Source organism: Coenobita brevimanus, chromosome 91 (genome assembly GCF_032717465.1).
Source record: "Coenobita brevimanus isolate Jiangsu-jjx chromosome 91, ASM3271746v2, whole genome shotgun sequence".
Lineage (NCBI taxonomy): Eukaryota > Metazoa > Arthropoda > Malacostraca > Decapoda > Coenobitidae > Coenobita > Coenobita brevimanus.
The window spans coordinates 16,673,119-16,687,244 of record NC_137044.1 but is presented as its reverse complement, the minus strand read 5'-3'; the positions used below and the strand labels follow the sequence as shown (position 1 = coordinate 16,687,244).

The window sequence follows — 14,126 nt, the reverse complement described above, 5'->3', positions numbered from 1 at the left end:
TAACCATTAAAAATATAGTGCATTGCATAACAAATCACATATTTTTTTTTCTGTTGGACAGAACCTTATAAATCACACTATTATACATTCAGGATGCTGGCACCCAAACTTAATACTAAATTTAGATGATGATGATGATGATGATTAACTTACATCTACAAAATGGTATCTAAATGGTTTCCATAATAATGGGACTGACCCTTTTCAAGGAAGCTGTATAACAAGCCTGCCAAGTACTGCGCAGCCAAATATATATATATATATATATATATTTTTTTTTAATGTCCCTTACAGAATTGCACTTCTTCTGTCAGTGACATTTTCTGATTCCAAGCATCAGGTTGATTATATCAAAACTTTCTTCACAACAATCATTATAGTATATTTTGTATTCTGTGCAAATTCTAAAACATATGGTAAACCTATGTGCTTTCAGCATACCATATTGTAATAAAACTTTTCATGATACTGAATTATTATAAAGTTACTGGTTTACAGTAATTCATAAGACCAACACAGTATTGTGTACACCAGTACAGTACTTTAATGATAGTACTGAGACATGCATAAAACGCATGAAAATAGGACTCTACTGTGTAAAGTAACAAAAATAGTGAGATAGTAATTGTAGAAAATGGGTCAGGCAGCTTCTAAGAGAATGGCAGATGAAGTCAGTGAGAACAAGTGTGTAGCAAAAACACTAGAGAATTCTTGATGTCATTCAGTCTCCTGATGAATACCTTGTTAGATGAGAGGGACCAAAGATGAAAATAAATCTTTGGATTCCACATTTCTGTAGTGTTTATCTTCAACATTACCTCATCTGGCAGTATCCTTGGAAAATGAGACAGTTCTGATTTGCCTGAGTGATTGAACACAGGGGTTTGCTGAAGAATATGTAATAATCTATTTTCTGATTGAACTGAATATAAACAACTTTTCCACTGAAAGTTAACTGTTCTAGTATTAACACCTCAATGTACTTCAACAAATACTAGAAATGGTAGGTAAACTTTCCCTGTACAGCAAAAATAAGCCTTGTTAGTATTATACAGTATTAAGTAAAAGTCAAATCATGGTTACTGTCACAGTAACAAGTTCAGCAAACCTAATCAGTATGGTTAAGATACATCTGTCTGTATTTTCTGTGATGTACTTTACCATCCCTCAGTTTGAAATTACACTTGTGAGCTATAGTTTCTGCTCACCCCCTAATCCTACCCCTGGCCAGAGAGAAGTCACAGCCAAGGATTCACAATGAACAAAGACCGTGTTAAGGTGGTAGTCCCAACTTTTATCACACTGCATAAGAAGCAAAATTTGATGTTGCTGTTACCTGTGAGTCTGAAACAAGTTTTAAACCACCACATCATACAGTGTTACAGCCTGAGTGCATCTACCTTTTAGCCTGAGGCAGGATAAGCATGTGAGCAGAAACTATACTCCACTTCATGAGTGTACATGCACCCTGCTGTGTTTTTCATGAATGTATCTCTAAACTACAGTATTATAGCGAAACAATGCTTGAAACACAAACTCAGTGTGATAAACTATGAGAACACAACTCAGACTCACCACAAAGAGATTCCTGGATTTTATGGTGGCTATTCTATCATTATCGTCATAATCATCATCCAAATCCAGTGTTTCCTGTTTGCATGGGGTGGACAGATCTAAAGCAAAGCTTTTGGTGTCTGGAAATTATTTACAATAGAATGTTCCAAGTACAATCTTCTCCCTCCCCTTCTGTGCCACAGAAAATAAAAAGCTGCTTGCAACACAAGTGTTAGACAATAGGATTGTCGCATCTCATGCTGATGGGTATACTCTCTTACTTATACATACATCATCTACTCCTGTGTTGCCCCATGAGAAACATAGGAGCCCAGGGCTAGGCATGTTGGTCTTGACATTTAAGATGAGAGTGACCAGCCTCACTCATCCCTGAGTGGCATTATGTGAGAAGTAAACCCCAACCACTCCTTGAATATGAAGTGACATAGGCTCAGTCTGGTTGGAACACCTTTATATATGCCTGTGTGTGTGTGTGTGTGTGTGTGTGTGTGTGTGTGTGTGTGTGTGAATATATATATATATATATATATATATATATATATAAAAATATATAGATATATATATATATATATATATATATATAAAATATATATATATATATATATATATATATATATATATATATATATATATATATATATATATATATATATATATATATATATATATATATATGTATGTACAGTAACCTCTCAGCTAACACAAGTTTAAAAAGCGCATTTTTAACTCGAGCAAATATTTAAGGAGATATGTTTAACTAACAAGGTTTTCTCGATTTAACGCGACTTCACACATACGTGATGGTTTCAAATTAGCCGCATGCGCCTTGGACAGGCCCGAGCTGATAGACCGTGTGTGGCAGTTTATGCATAAATACAATTTTTTATTTGTCTGTTGCTTAAACTGGTTTTATTCATACTATAATATTCGAAAATGAAGTTTGGCCCCATTCTGAGCAATTTGGCTCATTTTCGGACAAAATTTGGCCAGGAAAGTGATGGCAGATCTAAATTGTTACAACTTGATGCTGCAGAACAGAAAGAAGAAAACCACTCAGACCAAGATAGAGCAGTTCTTTATGCAGAAGACAGAAAACCTAAGGGAGGCATCTTCATCACCAGTAGCACGGGAGTCAGAGGAAGAGGAAGGACAGCAGAGCGAGGAGGGATAACAAATTTAGGGTGGGGAGCGGCGGGAGGTGGGTTAGCAAGGTGAGGAGGGACAGCAGCAGATGACGAGTGATGCATAGATGAAGTGAGACTGTGTGTTGTTATTGTTTGTGAACTACTTACTGTAATGAAAATGTTGCTTTTAATGTAGTGTTTTTATGACCTACTAATGCATAAATAACGTTAAGGAACTTTCACAATGCCGTGAATGAAGCAGAATTGAAAGAAGATCCATGTAAAAAACGAAAACAGTATGTATTTGGGGAGAAGTAAACAATGCTTTGTCCCAACTAGGGCTTAAATGCTGTTTATTTCTCCCCAGATATACTGTTTTTGTTTTTTTCGTGGATTTTCCTTCAAAATAATATTGTTGCTCTTAAGTTTAGAGTAGCATATCTCCCCAAATGGGTAGACTTTCCCAGAGTCCAGGAACGTAACCCTCAATAATACCATTGTTTCTTATGGGAAAATTATGTTTAAAAAATGCGTTTTTAACTAACGCGACCTCTCCAGGAACCTAACCCTCGCGTTATTTGAGAGGTTACGGTATATATATATATATATATATATATATATATATATATGTATATAATATATGTGTAAAGTTAAAGCTCATGTATCATCACTTAATAACTTCTGATACATATTTATCAACAGAAATTTTTCCTCTCTCTTTCAGTGACTACTGTAATCAGAGCTCATCCAAAGATTTTTAAACAGGATTCAAATTGGAAAAGGTCAGTAAATAATTGTGCTTTTATTATGACGTGTAGTACTGGTTTTTGTTAACGATTTACAATTAGATAATATTTTGACATCATGTGCTGTATTGGTTTTGGCCAAGGATTTACAACCAGATAACTTGTATCATGTACAGACACTATCAGTTTATGAAGGGTTAAGATGTAAACATCCAGTTCATGTCACCCCAGCTGGGATGTAAGAGCCCATGAAAAAGGTTGATGCAAGATGCTACATCCCTGGCAGCACTGTACATGATATAAGCTCCAACCTTTTCCAGAGGATTCAAACCATTCTGCTGAGACATGACATTCAATCAGTATCCTATAACTTGGCCACCAAGTGTCACTATTAATGTACAGTATAACTTAAACTGCTGCTTCTGCCATTCATCAAAGAAGAAACTCTAGATACTGAGCAAAATATCCTTTGGCTTAGGGCCCATTTCCTCCACTTCCCTGTCATCATCATCCTTGATCAGAATCACCATCATCAGTCCCTCTCCTCCTCCTCCTCCTCACATGACCAACTTAGCTTCAATGTATCTCTTTATCATTTTACTTTTCAGATTTACTAGATACCTGTATTTGTAAATACTGAGTAATTAGTGAGAGAGTACCTGGGTGGAGAGGTAAAAAAGAGGTAAATGTGCAAAAGAAGTGGAAAGTAGAATGGCACAAGGAAGAAGGAACGTGGCTGGTGCTATGAAGGTCTTAGTAAGAGCCAGAGATCTCAGTGTGGTAGCTGCAAGAGGCTTGAATGAAGGAGTGTTAATGCCCACTCCAACATACAGGTGTGAAACTATGGTGTGGCATGAAGATGAAAAGTCAAAATTAAGAGTAGTGGAGATGGGGCTGTTGTGGAATGTGTGGGTGGAGTGCAGAGAGTGGATGAGGAATAATGTGGTTCATGAAAGATGCAGAGTAAGGAAGTACAGTAATCCCCGTACTTTCCGGACGCCCACTTTCTGGACACCCCACTTACTGGATATTGTGGGCCTGGGCCTGGGCCTGGACCTTGGGACCCCCCCACCCCACCAAGAAAAAAAAAAAAAAAAAAATCCGAATTTTTTCCCATACCACGTTGAGTACACCGCTTCCCATCCTATCAGCGAAGTTAAGCAACGTTGGGTCTGGTTAGTACTTGGATGGGTGACCGCCTGGGAACACCAGATGCTGTTGGCATCCCTACGTGTCAAGTGGGGTTGGTAGAGGATTAGTGCCCCTCCCTGTAAAAACAATTAACTCTAAGCCCTTGGCCACCCCGTTTGGGATACATGGCGTCTGGCAATGAATGAATGAATGAATTTGAAATTGCTGCGCGGCACCAAACAGCTGGTTTACACCATGGCCCCTTCACCCCTTCCTTCCGCTCCCCTGCCCCCTCCCCTCGCAGGGTTGCCATTTGGTATTTTTCATTACCAAATATGGGCCAATTTGGTAATGAAAAATTCGTTTGGTAATGAATCAGAATAATGCATTACCAAACGGATTTTTCACATGTATGAGGATACACAGGATGGAGATGGTGGATTGTTTGCTCTCTCTGATTAATCTAGCCTACATAGCGTGAAAATAATCAACATGCTGTTAATTATAAGGAGAGTGATTACATATATTTCCACTTGTATATATAATTAGTGAAGAATAAATGCTTGCTTTATGAGTTTGGTAATGAAAAGTTAAATTTAGTAATGAAAATTGAGGAGTTTGGTAATGTGGCCGTTGCGATCTGGCAACTCTGTTTCCCCGTCATCAACAGTTACTGCCTAACTTCGATGATAAGTAGATGCTTATTGCAATGGAAGCCACATGTCCTCGTTTTTTGTGAATAAACAGTGAATAAACTGCAATACCTCGCCACAAGATCACACGGGAATTTACAGTGTTGTGCAGTGTTAAGAAATTAGAACTTAGAGTGCAAAGGATCAACTGTGGAGTGCAAATTGGCGGTTGAAATGCGTGATGCAGTTAGGAACAATGTGCACTGTTAAACAATTATACCTCACAGTGCAAAGAATTAAGTGCAGCACAACACTGGAGTACTGTACGTGCTTAAAGAGCATTTTCACCACTGCCAAAGCCTCAGAGATGGCGGCCACAGACGTGCTGTAAGTACCCTGGCTGTGGTACAGTCACTTCTAATTCCTCATTCTTTGGTTCCTTTTCATTTATTTCATGCTTTATGTCCATTATTGGTGTGAATAGGGTCTTAAATAGGTTTAAATAGGTGCTGTGCATGTCAGGTAGGGAGTTATTTAGGTGGCTTTCAAAGTTAGGCTGGGTTAGGGTCCTTAAGTACCAGTCCAGGAGCCAGGGGCCCACTTTCCGGACAGGCCCACTTTCCGGACATGCCTTTAGCTCTATTACATCGGATAGTAGAGGGATTACTGTATGTGAATACCAGAGTTGAAGAGAGAGTGCTTAGATGACATGGTCATGTAGGCAGAAGGGTGTAAATAAAGGTGAAGAGGGTATATCCTAGTGAATCTGAAGGTGGAGGAGGTATGGTAGGCCAAGAAAGTGGACAGATACAGTGAACAAGTGTGTGAGAAAGAGAGGTACGAAAGCTGATGGAGCTAGGGAAATGACAAAAAACTGAGCTGACTGGATGAATTTTTGTACAGAGGAATGTATGACACCCATTTTTAACTGACTTTGTCAGATAGGTAAATATGAAGTGTCATGTGGCCAAGTGTACCTACCAAGTGGAGCCAGGATTTCGGGGGGATGAACGTGTGGCCTGTTTCATTGGGCAAGCTTTTGATTAGTTACTGTATTCCTTCCTTTTCCTGGCCACTTCTGCCCTACCTCATCCCACAAAAGAAAAAAAAAAAAAAAAAAAAAAAAAATGCTGCTGATGGTGATGAATCTTTACATTCCATCAATAAGAAAAATATGCAGCTAAAAATGAATCTGCTGGCTTGCTGACAGGGCTGGCTATATAGTCATATGCTTTGTTGTGTGCTCCATTTAAAGAGGCTTCACCATGTTCGCAGTTGTCAGCTGTGGTCATCTGAAGGTAGCTGTGCACACTACTCGATCTCTGGTAGCCTCTCTATTAAGCTCCTGAACCCTGAGGTCACAATCTATGACCTCATCCCAAGCCTTTTTTGGTTGTCTCTGGCAACTCAATCATCAACATTCACACCTTCCACTCTCCACACTTAGGTGTCATCCTCCATCCTCTCCATATGCCCAAACTATCTCAGTCTACCTCTTCTCATCACACTACTAATACATTAAAGTCTCTTCCTTCCCCTCAACTCTTCATTTGCAGTTTTAGCCCCCCAGGCCTATCAGTCAAGGATGCACTCCACAATTGCATGTACACGCTGTGATTGTAACCTCCCTTCTTTCTAAATACAAGCTGTCTAAATTGTTCGTCTTACGAATAAAGAATCTGGTATGATGCCAATAATTTAAAAGATGTCATATGACTGGCTCTGGATAAGAACTTGCTACACAGGGTAGGTTTTATTTATCAAAAAATTCTGACTGGTTTATTAATTTTTTTCATCATTTCTGAACTCTCATAATGTAGGGGTATGCCATGCACTCCCCTTTTTGGGGGGTCCTCTAAATGGGGGCAACTGCCCCCATTTAGAGGAATTCTGTTTAAACACATAGCACTTTGAGACTGGATGCCCTTCCTGTTGTCAACTAGTGACCTTTGGGTGGGAATGAACACTTGACCCCTTGGTTGATCGTATGAGCTCTAACCCACCAGGCCACAATGTTAACATCACATAACTTTAGTCTCCCTCAAATACACAAAATATATATGTACAACAGCTCCAAAGTTTGGGTGCTGTAAGTCTCTTGTTCAAGTAAATGACAGTAAGAAGTTGATGATGTCTGGGATCTCTGACATTTCCGTGGTTAGTACAGTAGATTACCGTACCATACAAGCTGTGGGTATTATCATCTACAGTCTACATAAGTGCTGTCAAAATGATCTATCCTAATAAGCATAAAACTTCTGATGATAAGTAACATACAGGGGCGCACCTAGGAATTTTCAAAGGGGGGAGGGCATAGTGAGGTGAGGTCAGGTAATCCGATAATTACAGGGAGGTCACATGCAGCTTTAGTGTCAGGGAGCTGCTGGCTCATGTGTTACTCTTTGTTTGTACTTGCTAATTTTTCAGATATTGCTGTTATTGAAATATATAAAAATTTTTAAAGGATCCAGAGAACTAAAGGGGAGGCCTGGGCCCAGTGCCCCCCCCCCCCCCGGGTGCGCCTTTGGTGACATGTAATATACCATGTTGCACCATAAACTTGCAGTTTTTATACAACTTCAAAATCCATACTTGTCAGCTTCACTGCAACCAAGTACCCAGTGTATTACATTCAGGAAAATTAATTTACACAAAATACTATACATACTCAATCAACCCTGTGGGACAACCAAAAGTGACATGTGTCTGGGAATTTTCTTTTAAAAATGTTAAATTAACTAAATAATAATAATACTGAAAGAAAATGACAACAACAATAATAATAATAATAATAATAATAATAATAATAATAACAATACAAAAATGCACAACATGGGGCTGAGAGTAGCAAATTATGCTGTTTATTTTTTCTATGCCATTGCATCAGACTCAGTTACTTGATACCTGGAGGCAAATGGGTCTCCTCATGGGTTATAGGCAATCTCACATAAACTTTTTTTTTTTTCTTTCCATGTTACACTTAAATGTGACAGTGCTCCCCAGTTTTTCATCAGTTAAGAAACTATCAGGTGTAACTACATTCTGAAATAACCTCTGGAAAATACCATCCACTCATTCGATGTAGTGCTGCTTTGGGTGTCTGCCCTTTCCTCTCTTCCTTCTTTCCTCTTCTGTCTTTCCTTCATTCTTTCTCTTCCTTCAGTCTACACTCCCTTTTCTGTCTTTCTTTCCTTCACTCTTTCCTCTTCCTTCTGCCTATGGGTGACTACACAGATTGACAAGCCAAATGGTTTCCTGTACACCAGGAAACCATTTACTACACTGGGTGGTAATCATGTAAACAAATTATGGTGCTTAGTGGTTTAGTGGGTAATTAACATGCTCCAGTTGGATTGAACCTGTGTAGGTTTATATCCAAGGGGTTGTTGAGGTTTATTGCTCATGTAATGCCATTCAGGGATGAGTGAGGCTGGTCACTCTCATCTTAAATGTTGGGACCAACTTGCCTAGCCCCGGGCTTCTATGCTTTTAATGGGGCAGCATAGGATTGGATGAAAATTCATTAAATCTTTACCCCTGCCCCCCTTTCCAGAAAACTGTTTTCTTCCTGGGCAAGAAGTATGACACAAATATTAGTCAGAAAGTTTATTTTGTATTCTTGCCATAAAGTATCTATTGATCCCCCCCACCACCACCACCACCACCACCACCACCATCACCATTTTTTTAACAAGTACGTAAGATGTATCTATTATGAAGAGGACAGGGCCAATCTTTAAGGAAAAATGAATTATGAGCAACAACATTCATTGCAAACAAAAATATACAACTGCCAGACATGCATCTTCCAAAAAGCATACTATATCTAAAAACAAATATATGTATGGGCCATCATACTGCAGGGTTAATCAACATCAGCTCATTAATAAAGACTCAAGTTTAAGTTTAGGAATCTCATGCTTCTGCACCAACTTGGCAGCTTACTGCTGCTACTCAAATGCATCTGTGTGCATTGGAAAGATCATTAATAAAGTCTTGCTCACTGCTACAATGCTGCAAAATCTCTTTCCCTTGACAATGTTAAATTATTAACATCAACCATTAACCCTTAAACATTAGCATAATTGTAACATATATCTACTCTACTGACTAAAACCAGACAAATTTACTCACCACTGGGAAGATCCTACTGTCTAAGAGTTAATACACTGTCTTGATTAACCCTTAAACCAAGGCTGATGACTTGCTGATTTTACCTGGCAAAAATTATATGCTTTTACAGTACTTGCCACTAGGGAACCTCACCAGGTTTCAGGGATAATCAAACTGTAAAGTGAGTAACAGTACTAAGTTCAACCCAAATGGCCTACAACGTCCAAGTTGAATTAATATGGCTGCCTGGCATTTAAAAAAACAATCCACTGGGTGAAGGGGTAAATGGAGATTGTTTTTACCACCTTCGGCCTGATGGGTCTCTCTTCTAAGATGAATAAAATCATCTGGCACTGGCCAGAATAAAATTTCTGAAAATATGTTTGGTAGAGGAGTTTAGTGTTAACAAAAGCTCAGAAATATCAAAATTTCTGTTATAATACATTAAAACTTGTGCAACAACCACAAATAATGTTTCAAACCACAGCTACATACTTTCATAGCATGCAGATGCTGACTGCTGGCTATATATATTTTCACCGTGTGCAGATGGTGACTGCAGTCAGTCTTAATACATGTGCAAAAGTTACTGGGAAGAGGGGAGTCTGTGCAGATTCAGCATCTTAAAAGTCTTTCAGTGATATGAAGGGTTGGAAACAACTAATGCAAACCTGAATATGTGATAAAATTTCTATGCTGGTATTAAGTGCTGTACTCATAAAACCACAGTTGTTCTGTATACAGGTCCTATTTTGGACATAATATTTGAGGTCAATGAACATTTCATACTCTATGCTGTCAAGAAGAAAAAGGCTGCAAACAGTCAATTCTACCTAAACTCAAACCTCATCTCCATATAAATTATTAAAAATAATGTAACATCAAAAATCAGAACATCACTTCTCAGTTTGTTGTACTGCACTTGTAGGCACTAAAACACTTGCATATAAGCTTATCCGACTTAAAACGAATAATGTACTGTATATTACCAGGTAACGTTTGAAGTTAGTACCGCAGTAGGATAACTGAAGCCTTGGACTAAACATTACTACAGACAAACCTAAGGCAACATAACCTAAAACTTTTTCAGAGACAACTGAGAGTATGTCAACTCTCATATTAGGGGGAACTCACTACTGCAGGTGTAGCTCTTGACACGCGAGAAGGTCAGAGGAGGAAACTTGCTGGTGTCATTTACATCAATCTGTGATGTATTCTGCTTGCTGTCATAGTAAATTGACACAATAGTATAACTGCGCCATACCAACTGCCAGTGAGGTCGCTTCTTCATAGGCCGGATCTCTAACTCCTGTGGGATTCAGATATTCTCTTAATATCTAAACAATTTAAGGAAAACAACTGTTGATACAAATAACCTTTCTCCTGAATTGAGATTCAGCTATACACAGTACTGATAACTGGTACACAGACAAGGAGTAATTCTCAAAGTAACCAGCCAAACTAAAAGATGCTGTAATACAGTAATATAAAACAGAATAATGCATAATCACTATCATGGCCTATAACACCTTTGCTCTCAGCAGAAACTCACAATGAGATGTTGATGAATGAACTGTATCCAAGCTACTTTTTCCAAAAATGTTTTGTAATTCAGTTGCTCTCCTTTCTCTTTTACTATTGTACTATCCCTCTTGCTTTCTGTTGTTGTTGTGGCCTCAGATTCATCTAGATGTGAGCTTGGTGGATTCCAGCAAGCTACCTTCTCTGCAGTCCACCAGCCTTTTTTCGTGATAACACGAATACACTCCAGTCCCATCCTGCCTCTCAACTCTTCAATTGTAAACCAAGCCCCCCCCAGGCCACACATTCAAGGTCACATTACACAGTCATCTAATCACTGTTATTTCTGTATGTTTGGGCCTACTAATATCCTCTTCCTTTACTGCCCAAGTAGTGAGACCTAGGCAGTAAAGGATGAGGATATTCTCATTAACATTTAAAAACATGTGGGTGATATCATAAGACAGATGTAAGGGTACCTCCAGCAGCACTGACAAAAAAAGAAATCATCATACAATCAACTTTCCTCCAGCATCTCTCCTTTCACTTCATCCTGCTTTCTTACCCTTATATTGATGCTGTACTGAATACTAAGAATTTACTGCACCATTACACTGGTGCTCACTTTCAATTTTCTTTTTGTATGAAACTCTAGCTTTTTCAGCTCAAAAACTGAGAATATATGCTCCAAGATCCAAGAGTCAGCACATTAACTGAATAAACTGGGGCAATATTATCACTCCAGGTCCCACCAAACAACATAGCTAATTCCCCAGTGGATTAAAGAAAAAAAAATTAAATTGCCTATCCTTTCATTCTCATCATTTAAATATCTATTACTGTATCTTCCCTCTAAAAACGTTACATTGGTGGGTAATGGAAACCCAAATTAGTGGAAAAATAACCATATTGGGTCACTAATAACTTACTATCTGAAAGATGGTTTCCGCCACATCTGTTGTTCCCCCGATGTATCTCCGTCCCTTTCTCCTGTTATACATCCTCTCCCTCGTCCGTCGTTTTAGCACTATGGACACCATGGAGCCGTGAATGCGGTAGTGGCCCTGCAGTACCTATTAAGGGAAGAAGACAAAGAGTTAGGATTACAGGAACCGGAACTCGACCTATTATCTGGCTAACCAGGAACCAACTTTACCCACATCTGGCTACTTTTATGGTCTACCTGGGCATATTCTTTCATTTGTTTGAGTAAAAAATTCAGGTAGATAAAAAAAAAAAAAAGGGGGGGGGGGAAGAAGGGGAAAGTCTTACTGTTATACCGAAGTTGCCTGTGTTTTCATGTGAGTCCTGGCTCAGTTTGTAGTTCACATACCTGTCACTACATAGTGTTATAGTATTCGGGAGATCATCATCGCCAAAGGTACATGCTTTGACAACTTCACCACTAAATGCTCTTATTAGCTTCTTTACACTGTCTTCAAGGGAAAGTGCAACCCTTATTGGTTGTGAAACTGCCAACAGGAAATATTCATTCATAAGCATAACAAAGAACAGTTGAATTATTAAGGAAATAAAAGAGGTGCTTCAAAGAAGTCTCTTAGTGACCAATTTAGCACTAGCACTTCTAAGCCAAGAAACCATTTACAACACTGGGTGGTAACAATATAACCAAACCATACGTGCTCCCTACGTGTCAACAAGTGGGTTGGTGGAGGGTTAGTGCCCCTCCCCGTAAAACAAATAACTTAGCACTAGCACTTCTAAGCCAAGAAACCATTTACAACACTGGGTGGTAACCATATAACCAAACCATATGTGATCCCTACATGTCAACAAGTGGGTTGGTGGAGGGTTAGTGCCCCTCCCCATAAAACAAATAACTCAAAGTCAAATGGCCACTCCTTACGGGATTATGGTGTCTGGCAATAGATAGATAGACAGACTTCCTCTGTTCGTGGCTAGGAATTACAAAATGTCCGGGAAGCTGTAAACACAATGCTGCACAACTTGTACAGTACTTAAGCAGCTGTTTTGACTATATATATATATATATATATATATATCTATCTATCTATCTATTGCCAGATGCCTCAATCCCGTTTGGGGTGGCCACAAACAAATCGCCTCCAAGTCGCCCTGTCCCCCGCCATTTCACTGCCCTGCTCCCAACTCACACCCCCCTCTCTCATATACCTCTCCACCCCATCCCTCCATCTCATCCTCGGCCTCCCCCTCCCTCTTCCCCCCTCCACCTCACTCACATACACTCTCTTCGTTAGTCTTTCACCCTCCATCCTCTCCACATGGCCAAACCACCTCAGTGTGTTCCTCATAACGCTTCCTATCACATCCACATCCACACCACAACGCTCCTTTACATCCTCATTCGTCAGCCTGTCTCTCCACGTGACTCCACAGGCTCCTCTTAAATAACTCATTTCCACTGCTCTCACTCTTGGCTTGTGTCCTTCCAACAATGTCCAAGCTTCACTTCCGTACGTTAGAGTCGGTATCACAATACTGTCATGTAGTAACTTTTTCACTTCCATGCTCACTTCCCTGTTTCTTATCACTGCTTTCATGGAACCAGCAACCCTTCTTCCCTGCTGTACCCTTTCAAGCACTTCACCCTCCAAACCTCCATCCTTACTCATCACACTACCCAAATACTTAAACTTACTCACATTTTCCAATTCCTCACCATCCAACCTCCCTGTACATTCACTAACTTCACCTCTCTCAAAGACCATCACTTTACTCTTCCCTACATTCACCTTTAGGTTCCGTTTCTTACACACTCTCTCAAACTCATCCACCAAGCCTTGCAGCTCCCCTTCGTCTTCACTCAACAACACAGTATCATCTGCAAACAACAGTACAGGGAGTTTCCAAACACTATCCTCTCTCACCAGGGCCACTCCAACATCCACTACCCTACCTTGTACCTCTTTTATTACCCCATCCATGTACAGATTGAACAACCATGGAGACATGACACATCCCTGTTTCAAACCAACTTGCAAAGAGAAAAATTCACTTAGTTCACCATCCACACGCACTGGAGCCTTTGCACCATCGTACATACTCTTCACAGCATTCAACAACTTCCCATCTACTCCATATATTCTTAACACTTTCCACAATCCTTGTCTATCCACCCTGTCATATGCTTTCTCCAAATCCATGAAAGCCGCATACAACTTCTTTCCCTTCTCTAGAAACTTTTCCACTAAAGATCTAAGAATGAATATCTGATCTACACAACCTCTTCCCTTCCTAAAGCCTCCCTGTTCTTCTCCAACTAATTTCTCTGTTCTTTCTCT

General features: G+C 39.5%; 1 protein-coding gene and 1 pseudogene across 1 annotated transcript in view; one reads left to right on the top strand and one right to left on the bottom strand.

Moving 5' to 3' along the window:
* The first annotated feature begins 4,550 nt into the window (after positions 1-4,550).
* Positions 4,551-4,669, top strand: LOC145412029 (5S ribosomal RNA; annotated as a pseudogene).
* A 5,084-nt stretch (positions 4,670-9,753) lies between these two features.
* Positions 9,754-14,126, bottom strand: part of LOC145411800 (F-box only protein 9) — a 91,218-nt gene continuing 86,845 nt past the window's right edge. Inside the window, exons 9-10 of the mRNA XM_080281743.1 lie at positions 11,772-11,915; positions 9,754-10,630 (exon numbers count right to left, since the gene is read on the bottom strand). Of these exons, the coding sequence (XP_080137869.1) occupies positions 10,436-10,630; positions 11,772-11,915 (339 nt within the window). The 3' untranslated portion in view covers positions 9,754-10,435. The remainder of the gene's footprint in view (positions 10,631-11,771; positions 11,916-14,126) is intronic.